Source organism: Oryx dammah, unplaced genomic scaffold (genome assembly GCF_014754425.2).
Source record: "Oryx dammah isolate SB20612 unplaced genomic scaffold, SCBI_Odam_1.1 HiC_scaffold_23, whole genome shotgun sequence".
Taxonomy (NCBI): Eukaryota; Metazoa; Chordata; class Mammalia; order Artiodactyla; family Bovidae; genus Oryx; species Oryx dammah.
The window spans coordinates 103,010,374-103,025,704 of record NW_024070207.1 but is presented as its reverse complement, the minus strand read 5'-3'; the positions used below and the strand labels follow the sequence as shown (position 1 = coordinate 103,025,704).

The window sequence follows — 15,331 nt, the reverse complement described above, 5'->3', positions numbered from 1 at the left end:
CTGCCTGTGTTAGTGTCTTCAAATGCAAAGAGAGGATAATAATAGAATGTCTCTCTTGGAGCAGCTGAGTGTTAAATGGGTCAACAAATCTACAGTGCCCATGACACTGCATGGTATGTGAAGCAAAACGTATAAGTGTTAGTTGCTACCATCATTATTGTGTCGGATGAAGTGCAGACTTCCACAAGAGCGCTTTCAAATGAAGAAATTCCAGTTATATTTTTTCCTCATTATAGAAGCAAAGGCACTCTACGTCCAAATTTGGGACAACTTAGAAGGACTTATTAAGAAGAAAAACAATCTCCCTCCGGTCATCTTACGACTGAGTGGTGGTAACGACTCCCAGTGTGGAGTGCGTTCCACTTGTCCTTCCCTGCAATAACAGACCTCCTCTCAACAAAGAAAGAAAAGAGAAAAGGACACAGAATACTTTTATAAAGAGACATGAATTAGGCAAAGCAACTGATTAGAAAGCAGGAAGCCTGCTGTGCAACCCCTGCACCTCCTATGTCACTCAGGTGGCCCCGGGCATTTCATTTCCTCACTCTCCGTTCCTTAGCCTCCATTGAACTACTGCAAAATGGGTACAGCAAGAGTGTCACTCTGCCCTCCTTACAACAAAACTGGGATGTATTCATTAACTTTTCAATCGTTAACACAGAAAAGGGCAAAGTGTGAAATAGGGGGGTATAGAATAGCTAAAGGCATAGTTTAGAGAGGATGTGGAAATGCAATGTGAGAGGGAATGAAAGGCAGGAAGGAGCTGTCATCTCTCCCTAGCCATGGGAGCTCTGGGGAGATTTCCTTTAAGTTGCTAACTATAACGTGTTATGGTATTTGAAGAATGTCCTCAGTAATGCATTTAGAATAATGCCAAAGAAAGAATTCCATAATAAACATACATCAGTTTTATCACTTTTTGAATCACCATGTGATAAACCAAGAGAAAATGCTATGAAATCAGGATAGCTGAGCTCCTCATTTGAATTCACTCAAATGTCTTCATATGTATGTCTCCCATGGTTATAAAACAGCACCATTCTGATCGCATCGGAACCCTCAGCTATCATCTCCATACGGAGCAAATAAATGATTCATTTATTAAAAATAAAACAAGTCATTCTGAAATTGGAGGATTTACATAAACATAGAAGATATTGTGCTAGGAAAATGAGGGGAAGGTTGCCATTTTAATTTCTTTCTGGCCTATTTTTGTTTGGGATCTTTTCTTACCTGATGTTGAGAGACTTTTTCCGCAGCTCACTCCACTTGAAATTCATGTTCTCCAAACGTCTTTGTAACAGGACCGCGTCATCAGAACCTTCCAGAGATCTCAGGATTTTTTGGCCATTTTCATCTAGATTGTGATAGATATCTGTGTGAGCTTCGATTTCTCCTTGGAGGTCCTACGGGGCATCAGTGAGAAGAACACATACAGAATTACTAAACAAAAAAGAGACCGGCTGTGACTGTGAATTTGGATAATGGCAAAAAAAAAAAAATATTAGACTTTTAGTTCAAAAGGCATTTTAATGGTTCAACTAACAAGAAGATACACCTCCAACTCTTCCTGGTGTATTATCTCTTTATGTTATTATGCAAATTCAAATTCAAAATGGGCGTCTTACTAGGTATAATAAATTTATTCCTTGAGATGAATTGGGACATAATGTATTTATAACTTTATAAATTTCTTAACTTCTGTCTTCCAGTTCATGGACAAAATACACTGTTTTATGGAAGTGATAGGAAATAAAACTCCGTGATTAAGTGCACCCTGGTGCCAATCACCATATTACACTCTGAGTCAACTCATATTTTCCAAGCACATAGTACTGTGTAGAATTGAGTCTAACTACAAAAGCATGGAGAGACTAATCAACAAGGTTGAACTGGTTCATAGCACCAGCACATTCATGGGATTTGATCATACGAGAGAATCCTCTTGACAATAGACATTAAGTTCACCTTGGTAAGACAATCTCATGCATTTATTACAGCATCACATATTTGGTAAGATTTCCCATTTAAAATCCCATCACATTTTTAGGCTCAACAGGTGGAAAAGTCCAAAGGACCTTTATAAGAGTTATAATAAGTGATGCCTTCAACCTCATTTGTCTATACACAGATCAAGAAAATTATCATAGTAGAAGAATCTGACCTTTACATGGTATGTCTTCCTGTGTAACATTTTCAGCTTGAACCGGGGACTACAGCACTGATCCTGTTGCATAGCAATCCTGAGAAAACCCAGCAACTGAAAGAGCCCTGCTTTAAAATGCCAACTTTGCTTACATTCTGTTGACAGAATGAATTTCAGAGCACAGGCCTCACCAGTCAATAATAATAAACAGCCACTTTGTACTCCTCACTAAACGGTAGCCAGGCCTGTGGATGTGGGAGGGACCTTGCGGAGAGGAGGCCTGGAATATGCAACTGACAGTTTATATTACACAGCCAACTTTTCTTATCATTTTGCCATTATAAGCCAGAGACATTATAAATTCACTTTCTATGTGTGTTTCCCCCCTTGTTCCCAGCAGAACAGTCAAAGCCAAAGGAACATTCCTTAGAGAGCTGCTGGCTACTAGCATTCCTTTCTGCCCACACAATGAATGGAGGCTTTGTACATTATCTGACTTGCTCTGAGAGATTTGTATGCTTCTGTTCAACAACTTTAAAAATTCATTCTGAAGCTCTGAACAATTGGATTGATCTGTGTAACTAGAAAAGTCCCCCCCCCCCCGCACCTTTCTAAAATTGAATTAAATTACTCTTCTAAAGGAAGGAAGGAAAAGTGGCAGCAATAACATATTACAAAATCTGAGGAACTGGCCTGTGTTTTCAGTCACAGCCTCTTAGATACAGGATTTTGAATGTTTTAGGGGTCAGGTAGATTGAAGATGAATGACCCCTGTCACGGTTTTGGGCAGCCAAAATATCACTCATGGACTCTAAGAATTGTCTCATTCCCTTCGACTGGAAGGCAGGAGGGGAATGTGGAAAAATCATGTCTGAATTTGAAAGAATAGAAATACTAAAACAGATCGAGGAACATCTATCTTTATCCCATCAAAAACAGGCTTGTTCTGGAAGGAAATAGCCTGATTTTGAAACTAGCTGATGTGGTAGAAAACTAGTATTGGGCTTCTTGCTGAACGGAGCATGATCAAATATACATGCAATTTACATTTGTGTACCTACATGGGAAAACACGCCCTGCTGAATATGCCACTTCTTCAGTGAAAGAGCAAAGTGAGGTTAACATATCTAAATAATTCAGGACTCAAACCCAAACAGATTCAAGTTCTCAAGATAATGCCCCCCACTTTTCTCTTTTACTTTACTCTTCTTCTTGTATTTGATTTGTTTGCTACCTAAAACTGTGCCTCAGAGCATACACTTAAGGAATTAAGATCAAACCTCTTGTTGTCAACAAATGAAGATATTTTGACTGATACAATCAGCTTTCTACATTAGCATGCATATAAATTATAGTACATTTGAATTTTTACATCCTGCATTTAGAGCAGAGACCCAGGCTCAACCAATAGTTCCTTAGAGATTATGTGTATTGTGAAGTCACCAAGATTTTGCTGAATAAATGAGAGGTCTTCCCAAGCACAAATAGGATGGTGATGCATGGGTCTGCTAATTTTCATCTTTGCCATTTACACTGCCCTGAATTTAAATATCTGTGTTGTATCATCAAGAAAGAAATGAATATAAAATGGATAAAGCAGTATTTGTTGAGGACCAGTTATTTGTCTAGCCATAGCACTGTGGGAAATATAAGAGGAAGGCAAAAGACAGTTATCCTTGTACTTTTTCTAGAATCTAGTGTGCACTTTTTCTTTAACTCATTCATATTACTAACTACACATTGAGAATTCCCTGCCAAACTGCATAGATACTCAGATTAAAATTTCTTCCCTTGGAGATTCAGCAGTAGTTTAAGGAAAGTCCTAACATTGGCAAGAAAGTAACTCAACTCAGTATTACTTCTCTAATTCATGATGGTGGTTTTGAGCAACAAATGTCACATGTATAGTAAGAGAGCTTTACAGTTTACAATGCAGTTACAAATGTATCGTTTTAGTTATTCCTACTCCTTGCCCTGTGAAGTACACGGTATTTTCTCTGTTTTACAGATGAGAGCACTGAGGCTCAATAATGTGTAACTGACTTGCCAGAAGTGTTAAATGTGGTCAAGAGATGCAGTTCTTTTGATTCTACAAGATCGTAGGCTGTCTACACACCATTTGTGATAAGCACTGGCTATAACGAACAGTGGTTATTTATTCAAGCTGAACAAGGTTACTGCTAACAAGGGGAAAGAAACAACTATTGAGGCAAGAGCACACGGAAAGACAGCATTGCTGATTTTGATTAAAATTTACCCACACGGATTGATTCGTTCAAAAGGAAAAATGGAAACCTGACTACCCTTTTCACTTTGCTATTGGGCATCTGGGACCACCTGTGAGCAAAACTTCTTTGCATGGAGGTTTCCTTACTACAAAATACCCCTGCTGACAGAACAGAAATTCTCTCAGCACTAATTCATTCCTTTGTCTAAAGGAACCATATGAACATCACATGTACTGAGGTGACATTACAGCGTGGACACAGTTTGACCATGTTCTTTTGGGTTGGTGGGCTGGTAGGGATTCTGTCAAGCTACAGGACCCAGGTTGTTTGCTCGGCCATGGAGATGAGTATCCGTGGGGACCAGAAGGTTTCTTTAGGAAGTTGGCATGCTGGAGTGGAGATTTTTCAGTGCAATCAGGCAGCAAGAGTCCTAGGCAGGGAGGGAGACATCCACAGGGGAAGTAGGAAGGCACTTGCTCACACTAGCACAAAATTACCACCATGGCATTTATCTTAAGATGAACCTTTAGACTCAGGGACCCCAGAAAAGCAGGAAGTTGGGATGCAGAGTCAAGTGGACTTCTCAGAGAAGACCCAACCTGGGCAAAAAGTAATTTCCACAGATATTTTTAAGGAGTTTTATTTTACTCCTGCCTTAACAAGAAAACATCCCTCAAGCCTTAGTTGCTACATTCAATGTAAGTTTTCTCTTCTTTTTGTGATTGTATTCTTTAGGGAGAACAAGAACTAATGAAAGGGGGGAAAATGGATTTGTTATATAACAACAGAGGCCAAGCAACAACATATATAATAAGACTTCCTTTACGGCAGACACTGTCTAAAGTACTGTATATACATGAGCTCATTTAATCCTCTCAGTAACTCTCTAGGGTAGGCATTATGAATATCTTCTCTTTACATATAAGAGAACGAAATTACAGAGAGGTTCTGTAAAAAATGCACAAGGTCACACAGCTAATAAACCATGCAGAGATTTTTCAAACCCTGGCCGTCGGACTCCAGGGACTGGACTCGTACCCACTAGGCTCTATCGCCTCTTACTTTTTTCCTATTAATTAAAAAGGTTTCCTATTAATTTTTCCTAGTAATAATACTCCTGCCCAAATTACAGCAATTCCAGCACTACCATTAGACAAGGTAGACTAACGCTGTTTTCTGTATTCCAAGAGTGATTTTACAGTCTTATTCATATGGAGACTGTTAAACACATCTGAGGCAGTGGACAGATATATCCAATTCAACAAGAGAGAGCATAAAATGACTGAGAAGATGGATGCCACTGCAAAAATAATATGTAACCCCTCCCCTCAGAAAGAGACCTTTAGTCTAAAGTTATGTATAATTATGGAGCAAATTTCAACTGTGAATATCAAGGAAGTTTGGATATGAGACAAGTAATATGCTTATTGGAGGGCAGCTTTAGGAGTAGGGAGTATTGTGTTTCCTGGGAGCATTTTCAAATCTCACCGCTCCTTCTTTTCTGAGCATCTAGCCTCCTTCTGTCATAAGTCGCCTTTCTTAGCCTCCAGGGAAAACTGACGGGAAAGTACACAGACATAGCTTTAGTCTCTTCCTCCTCTTTTCATTAACAGTTGCATAAGTTTAAAGACTCTTTATCTCCCTGGCTTCACCAAATATTAAATAACAATACCTTACCTGCTGGGTTGAGTATTATATGGAATAATTTTGGTAATATACTTTGAACATCGTCCAGAACCCAATAAGCCTTTAATGTGTGCCATGTGCTCAGCTGCTCAGTCATGTCCAACTCTTTGCAACCCCATGGACTGGAGCCCGCCAGACTCCTCTGTCCATGGGATTCTCCAGGCAAAAATACTGGAGTGGGCTGCCATTTACTACTCCATAAGCCTTTAATAAGGATGATGTAATGATTTCTTATGAGAATCAATGTGGGGGAAAGGGGGATGGAAATAGACTTTACAAAGTCATGGAACTTTGTTTGAGCCTTGAAGGATGGAGAAGGGAAGAGAGGGGTGAAGGGAAGAGGAAGAGGGTATTTCAAGTGAGAAAAGCCTGGAAAGGGCAGAAATGTGGGAAGGAGTTTGGGTTATGAGCTGGTACAACAAATTCCATGACCTGATTGCAACAGACAATGAGTTCTAAGAAGAACCAGGTAGAATGGAATCAAGGTCCTTAAACTAAGTAGGATAAAGACATTCTTTCAAGAAGCCAGTAAGAATAGAGTTTCATAAAGAAAATAAAGGACAAAGATGAGATTATTAAATATTAAATTTGTATGATTTTGTTCAAAAAGTAGAATGATCCAGGGTGATCTTAAGTAGTAAGACAACCAGGGAAGAATATGAAAAGTTATAAAAGTTTTATTAGAAGAAAAATAAAGAAGGACGATGCCAAGAATTAGTTACTGCTATACCCTTCTTTTTATTATTCAAATAAATGGTTATGATACTATTCTGAAACACCAGGTAATAGATTCCACATATTCTCTTTCCTATGTGTATGGTATTATTTGTGTCTAAAAAAGAACTCAGCAAATGATAATCTCCTTATCTTGAATATAACTGAGAAGCAATAAAACAAAAACAACAAAAAGATATAGGAAAAGTAAGTGACCAAATCTCCCTAAAAAATTCATTGCAGATACACCATCTCTAATCTTTTCTGAAAGCAATTAGTATGTGAATAATGTTAAGGTCATTAGTTCTCTTTAGCGGTAATTTTTGCCTAATTCAAATAAGCTTGATAGGAAAAGAAAGGGTGATGATCTGGTTTCCAAGAACTTAAAAGGTCAGAATCAGAAGATCCAAAATAGGAGAGAAGTTATCTTTAAGGGCTAAACTGAGAGCAGCAGGAAGTGACCCCTGACAGAGAACCTGAAAGGTGTAAAAGGAGCCGCGGGCACTCAGAGTTGACCAGGGTCACACAGTGTGGAAACTAATAGCCCTACATATATTATTTGCCCTTGCAGGCATTATCTAACTTTAAAGCAAAACAAAATAATTAGTGTTAATGACAATGATCCTGAATGAGCCAGAAACAGGCAGATTTATGTTCAATAAGAATAAAGTAGTGTATGTAAATCTCTTTGAATGAATTTCTCCAACACAGTTATTCTGAAAAGGTGTTGATGCTTTAAAGAAGTTAAATAAAACAAAAATAAACATGCCAAAATAAAGCTTGGTTATCCAAAATGATTTGTTAAACACATACACACACACATTTTGTTATGAGAACAGAAATTGAGTCAATCTTCAGAAACATGTATACCAATCTAAAAATAAAAAAGCATGGGCTTGCATTTTGTGTGTCTGGTTTTTGTAATTTTTTTAAAAGTCATTTATTTTTATTGCATGTTACAGAAGTATCTGTCTGTTATGGACTGAAATTAAAACTAGCAAAACAAAACAGAATTATCCTTCCTAACGGATTTTTGAGAAGCACCCATAGAAAGGAATTGGACCCACAATCGTGACCTTATAGGGATTCTAATCTAGCTGCTGGAGTTCCTAACATGCACAGGAAATGCAGCCAGCTACGCATTCACAGTGGGTACAACTCCGACTCCTTGTTTCTCTTCTCCACGTGGCTATTACATTTTTTTTTTTAAAGCAGGAGAACTGTCATCCCCAGAGAAATTAGAGTTAATTTGAGGAGTGCCGTTTGGCTCACAGCCTGGGTGCTCTACGTAGATAAGGAGTGTGTTTTCAGGTCCACTGCGTTGCAATGCATCTTAAAGGAGCAGCTATGGATTTAGGTGCCCACAGGCTTTGCTTTAAAAATGGCTGTTATTAAGGTCCGCAGAGACTATTATCCTGCAGGTTTTGTTGTCTTCACTTTCATATCGTGTTCAAAAATTCTCACACTTAAGCACTCAAACACTTGTGAGAAGGGATCTGTTCTCCTGACGCAGTACATTCCCAGGTGCAAACCTTTATTTCAAAATCTAATCTTTAAAAATATCTGGCCTAGGGTGGATTACCCCAGAGGAAACGGAGCAAAATCCCATTTGTCAGTCTGCCCTAAGCAATCCCAAATGCTGGAAACACATGATGCTTTCTCTCCTTGTCTGACCCTCTGGTTTACTCTATTCTGAAAATGACTTTCTAAAGTTGAATGGCTCATTTCAGATACACTAGGCTGGATGTAAGATGGGATGTTATCTTTTTGCTTCTGCATCTTGTTTTTCCTGGTTTCTCTTTGTTCTGTCACAGTGCAAAACAGTCTGCCTACTTATTCATCCCACAAACATGCGTTAAGTGCCTATTTTAAGTCCAAGATTTCATGGTGAGCAGTCGGAATCTATATGACTGATGTAAGAAAGGTGTAGTCCCCTAGGCCTAGTTCCTTCCTTCATCCCTTCTTCCCTTCCTCTTCCCCTCTCTTTTTCTCTGTCCTTCCTTCCTCCCACTAATATTTGATATATCAGCACCCAGGTCTGCGGTGATGAAAAAACCCCGTATCTCTGCCTTTTTGACGTTCACAGCATAGAAGGATAACAAGAGAGAGAAACAAGATAAACCAGGGAGAAATCTGGTAAACAGATAAATGTTCAATAAAATAAGAAGGGGCTCTGAAGGTAGCACACGAGGGGCTACAATGAGAATAAAGGCGCAGATGTGGTGATAACGGCGGTGATGGGGTGCTCTGTGATTATCGTGGTCAAGGAACACCTAAGTGAGAAGGTTCAGTGTCAGCCGGGACTTACAAGATGAGAAGACCCTAGTCACGGGCAAACCTAAGGGCACCAAATTCCTCCCAAGTGAAAGGGCGGACCTTTGCATCAGCTCTGTAATAGTGCATTCTAGCCAAGATCTTTCTTAAGAAAGAAAAGTGGCTGGTTAGGAGATCAGAGAGGCTGGAGATAGTGTGGAGCCTTGCTGTCCCATGGTCAGGAGTTTGAATTTTATTTCAAGTACAATGGAAAACAGTAGAGGCTTTTAATGCAGGGTGGTGACATGGTGTGATTTAGGCTTCAAAAAAATCACTACACTGCTATGTGGAGATTAAAGGAGGCAGGAGAGGAAACAAAAGGCCAGTGAGAGGCCAGGGGCTCTAATCCAGATGAGATAATGGTGGCCTGGACTGGGGTGATTGTAGAAGGAGAGAAGTGGACTGATGTGAGATATAATCTGGATGTTGGATTACTTACACACTGAGATGGTGAAAACTAGGGAAAGTCAATTTTGTGTTCTAGTTACATGTTATGCTTTAAAATGACTGTGAAGTGGAGATTGCAAATACATTCATGAAACTCAGAGTTGGGAGTCTGGGCTGGCTTTAAGAATGTGGGGTTATTTGATACTAAGACTAGTGGAGGTGATGGAATTCCAGTTGAGCTAGTTCAAATCCTAAAAGATGATGCTGTGAAAGTGCTGCACTCAATATGCCAGCAAATCTGGAAAACTCAGCAGTGGCCACAGGACTGGAAAAGGTCAGTTTTCCTTCCAGTCCCAAAGAATGTCCAAACTACCGCACAATTGCACTCATCTTGCATGCCAGCAAAGTAATGCTCAAAATTCTCCAAGCCAGGCATTAACAGTACGTGAACCGTGAACTTCCAGATGTTCAAGCTGGATTTAGAAAAGGCAGAGGAACCAGAGATCAAATTGCCAACATCTGCTGGATCATGGAAAAAGCAAGAGAGTTCCAGAAAAACATCTACTTTTGCTTTATTGACTATACCAAAGCCTTTGTGTGGATCACAACAAGCTGTGATAGGAATACCAGACTGCCTGATCTGCCTCCTGAGAAATCTGTATGCAGATCAAGAAGCAACAGTTAGAACTGGTCATGGAACAACAGACTGGTTCCAAATAGGAAAAGGAGTACGTCAAGGCTGTATATTGTCACCCTGCTTATTTAACTTATATGCAGAGTACATCATGTGAAATGCTGGGCTGGAAGCAGCACAAGCTGGAATCAAGATAGCTGGGAGAAATATCAATAACTTCAGATAGGCAGATGAAACCACCCTTATGGCAGAAAGTGAAGAAGAACTAAAGAGCCTCTTGATGAAAGTGAAAGAGGAGAGTGAAAAAGTTGACTTGAAACTCAGCATTCAGAAAATGAAGATCATGGCATCCAGTCCCATCACTTCATGGCAAATAGATGGGGAAACAATGGAAACAGTGACAGACTTTATTTTGGGGGGCTCCAAAATCACTGCAGATGGTGACTGCAGGCATGAAATTAAAAGACACTTGCTCCTTGGAAGGAAAGTTATGACCAACCTAGAATGCATATTCAAAAGCAGAGACATTACTTTGCCAACAAAGATCTATCTAGTCAAAGCTATATGATTTTTCCAGTAGTCATGTATGGATGTGAGATTTGGACTATAAAATAAGCTGAGCACCAAAGAATTGATGCTTTTGAACTGTGGTGTTGGAGAAGCCTCTTGAGAGTCCCTTGGACAGCAAGGAGATCCAAACAGTCAATCTTAAAGGGAATCAATCCTGAATATTCATTGGAAGGACTGATGCTGAAGCTGAAACTCCAATACTTTGACCACCTAATGCGAAGAACTGACTCATTGGAAAAGACCCTGATGCTGGGAAAGATTGAAGGCATGAAGAGAAGGGGATGACAGAGGATGAGATGGTTGGATGGCATCACTGATGTGATGAACATGAGGTTGAGTAAGCTCCGGGAGTTGGTGATGGACAGGGATGCCTGGCATGCTACAGTCCATGGGGTCGCAATGAATTGGATACCACTGAGTGACTGAACTGAACTGAAGCATATTGAGGGAGAAAGAAAAGAGAAAGGAATAAGGGCCCTCAGAGCATGTCCTGAAACCAGTAACATTCAGAGGTTAGGTGGGGTAGAAAACCTAGCAAAGGAGACAGAAAAGGAAGTGCCTAATCAGTAGGACAAAAACTAAGGAATTGATGTCATGCTAACCGAGAGAGGAAAAAGGGTTTCAAAATGGAAGGAGCAGGCAACAGTGTCAAACAGTGTTAACAGGTTGGTTAGGAACTTCCCTGCTGATTCAGTGGTTAAGACTCTGCATTCCCAATGCAGGGGGCATGGGTTCAATCCATGGTCAGGGAACTAAGATCCCACATGCCACATGGTACAGCCAAAAAAAAAAAAGAAGAAGAAGAAGAGTTTGGTTACATTAGAACAGAACACTGTCTACTGGATTTGGCGACAAAGAAACTCATTGATTACCTTGGCAACAACAGTTTCAGAGGAGAGGAAGAAGTAGATATAAGAAAAAGACTTTAGAAGGTTAATGGAACAGACAGAACTATCGGAAAGTTTGACTAGGAGATTTAGATGAGAAATAAGATAGTATCTGAAGAGGGATGAAGGATCAGTGGAGTTTAGGGGATGATTTTTTTTTTAAAATATTTATCTTGAGAGCTTATACTTGAGGTGGGAAATCTGATTTCAAGCAGTTGAGGAAGAGTTACAAAGATCCATGTAACTAAAGAGTACATAAAGACATGAGTATGTCTTAAAGTCTGGAATGGATGGGGGTGATTAACATAGAGTGAGACAAAGTACTGCACCATGGGCAAGGCCTAGTCTTTAGCGTCGTAAGATCTGTTAAGGTTCTAATTACCTCACTTGCTGGCTTTGTGATTTGGGGCAAATTATACAATACTTGAAAACTTGTTTTTTTTCATCCACAAATAGGGCTAATAATACTTACCTTATAAGGTTTTGGTAAAGATTAGATGAGGTGATGTGAGTAAAGCATCTAAACACTAACTTAATGTCTGATCTGTCGAGAGCTTTCATTAAAATTATATCCATGTGGACTCCTCTCCTCTTCTTCCATGACTCCAAGCTTGAGAGCAAAGAAGACATGAGGTCTTTTCAAGGAAAACGAATACCAAATGCACAGAGAGGAGAGCCAGAAACGTGAGCAGGATCTAAGAGGTAGTGGTGTTGTGAAGGTCAACAACTGGATGCAAAGGGTACAGAGTGGACATTGAGAGCTTTGATAGCACCCTGGACACTATAACTGATCCTATAATGATAAGATTCCACTGGAGCTTCTACTGCAAGCCTGACATAGTCAAAAAAAGAATTTGAAAATAATTGTTTAGGGAGCAGTTTTCAGGGTAAATGACAGCAGGGAGAGAATGGAGACAGGAAGTTTGGCTGATGGGCAGCCCCAGCTATTCATGAACCAATAAAGCTGTGCCTCTGGAAAGAGAGGACTTGGGAAGAGAGATTCTGTGTCCTACAAGTGCTCATAAATCACTGAAAGAGCTGCATGTGTGACTCAACGTCATGCTTTTCTTGCTCTACCTTTGGAAGGTAGAATTAGACCAAGTGATAACTACTCACAAAAGCATTTGAAAGATAGACATGTTATTTTAGGTTTCATAAGGAGTAAGACAAACATTATATATGCTGTATTGCGCGCACACACACACACACACACACACACACACACACACACTCTCACCCCTTGGTGTCAAGTCAGTTACAGTGACAAGGCAATGACATAGACACCAAGGCTGCATATAGGACCAGGAGACTTCTACCTAAAATATATCCTATCAGGCACTCCCAAAATATGCAAGAGTAGGTTTGAAGGGACATGAAATCCTGAGAAAGGATAGGTAGAGTAATACTGCACTGGATGTTTCTCAAATTAAGATGCCATGGACCAGCAGGGAACTAATGTTGGTATCCATTTGGCTCAGTACTTGAGTTACAAAAAAGAATGTCAGGCCTTCATAATGTTGGTGATGGAAGACAAGTCCTTAGACAGACTGAGTTTTCTTTTTTACTAATATATCTAAGATTCCTCAAAAAACTCCATACCATGTCGCACTATTTTTTTTTCAGATACTGCCATAGAGACTAATTGCTCATAACTGGCCAAGCATTTTGCTACATGAGATAGATATCTTTCAGGAGATCACTGTCAATGGTAGTCCTGAAAGACCTTGACACAAAATTCTAGATCCTGCATTTCTTTCATAGAGACAACCGCATATGCACATCTACAATGTTGAAGGTACTTTCCATCTGGTATTACGTTTTACGTGTAGGAATCAGCCTGTTTGAAGATAACTGCCCTTATCTGAGAAAGACCAGATGGGCCTTTTGGACACTGAAACATTTATTATTGCAGAGCCATGATGAGGGCTGGGGGTGAGGGTGGAGTAGATGGATGAAATGAGGCAGGAAACTCAGAGTTAGCATCTCTTATACATCTTTTACATCAGCTCTACAAAGAAAGTCTTCTTGTTCCCTAACTGAGGAAACTATAATTTGCACAAATGAAGTAACTTAACCAAATTCCACAGCTCTCATATGGCAGCAGCAGGATTGGATTAGAGATTTGTCTGAATTTATGTTCTTATTTTCACTGTCCCCACCTCCACTTTTCCTCCACTTCTCAACTAGAAAGCAAGTGAATTCTGACTTGCTACATGTAATCCAATACAATAATTAACTCATTAAGGCAAATGTGAGATATTTGGATTGAGAAACATATTGTGATGCTCTGACTGGATTGGCTAGGCAATGTAATGATTTTCTAGGTAGCTATTAAATTATTTATATTTCCTCAATCAACTCTGAACTAATACCTCTAATCACTGTGAATGGCTCTAAGTGAATGGAATATATTCTCATTCTTAAAATAGACTACTATTTTCCCATGAACCAAGACACATCTGGTTATATTGATCTGTACAATTTATCTGTATTATGTATAGAGTTCAAAGTTAGAAAAGTGTTTATTTCCTGAATCTCTTTGTCACAGAGCTATTTTTTTTCCTCTAGAGAAAAACTGTAGTTGAAGATTGTATATTACAAATAAGCAATTAGTTGATGTCAAATCTCATCTTATCCCAATAGCAATCTGTAAGAAGAAGGCAAGAACATATGGCCAAGTGCCATAATTATTTTTGATAATATGCTAGAAATCATAACAGCCATGTAGCTAATTTCCTCTAGCTTGTTTTAATTATAGATGTTGTAAATGGAGAAAACAACTTTATTCCATTTCCCACTCCCCCTAAAATCCTCATAATATCCTGACACAATCACAAAACACCCCTACACTGAGGCAATTGTTTAGAAAAGGTTAATGATGCAATAAATCTAAAACATTTCTATATTTTCTTTCACTTTAAATAGGACAATTTCCAAGTAATTTACAAACACACTTTGGACACAATTATATTCATTGGTGGGTACTTTTCAGCCTAAAGCTTAGAAATATTACCTTTAATGTGAATTATAGGTATCCATAACATTTGAATGTTAAAGAAGTTTCTAAAACCATGATGTTAACTAAAGCCCTGCTGATATAATTGGGTCTGATTCCCTGGTGTTCTTTCATAAGTTAATTTATATCTACTACGAAGTAGAGTACATTACTACTTTTAGAGAGTATAATGGTTTTTCTGTGCTTAGGGAGTTACTTCATCCTATTTAGCTTTCTTCTCTCATGGAAGAGGACAGATGGTGATGGGGAGAGAACAATAACTCTTTTTAGAGTACTTTTCCTCAGTAAGGAAATAGAAAGGGATATGTATGTGGACGTTAATATAAAGGTAGGTAACATGAGCATATCTGCCAAAGGAAACATGACATAGATGAGAAAACTAAATTTAAAAAAGTATCTGGTAAAATATCTGAGATGTTTTTTCACTGCTAGAACCTATTTTGCTGAGGCCAGAAACTCATCATGAGTTTTTTTTTTAAATATACCTACGAATCCTTCCCAAAGCATTCTGTTCAGTTCAGAACATCTTACTGAAGCAATCCTAGGGTATTCTAGGCCTTTGGCCATGAGACAATGCTTCGTTCATCTGAAAACATGGAGAATTAAAAAAACTATCACCAGAAGAGTAAGGTTTGGGAAGGCTTATGTGTTTCCATGCTCATAAGATAAATTATGTAAGCTTTTTAAATAAAGAACTAGAACAGAGAAAAGGATGTTTTTATAGATTATTTAACATACAAATTTTTACAT

At 39.0% G+C, this 15,331-nt stretch overlaps 1 protein-coding gene across 8 annotated transcripts in view; it reads right to left on the bottom strand.

Moving 5' to 3' along the window:
• Positions 1-15,331, bottom strand: part of DMD (dystrophin) — a 2,254,125-nt gene that overhangs the window by 402,115 nt on the left and 1,836,679 nt on the right. For 6 of the 8 annotated variants that reach the window (XM_040266338.1, XM_040266336.1, XM_040266334.1 and 3 more), the window contains one exon: positions 1,234-1,406. In XM_040266338.1, coding sequence (XP_040122272.1) covers positions 1,234-1,406 — 173 coding nt within the window. Of the gene's footprint in view, positions 1-1,233; positions 1,407-2,164; positions 2,249-15,331 lie in introns of those variants that run through there. The other 2 variants (XM_040266339.1, XM_040266340.1) reach the window with 2 other exon arrangements.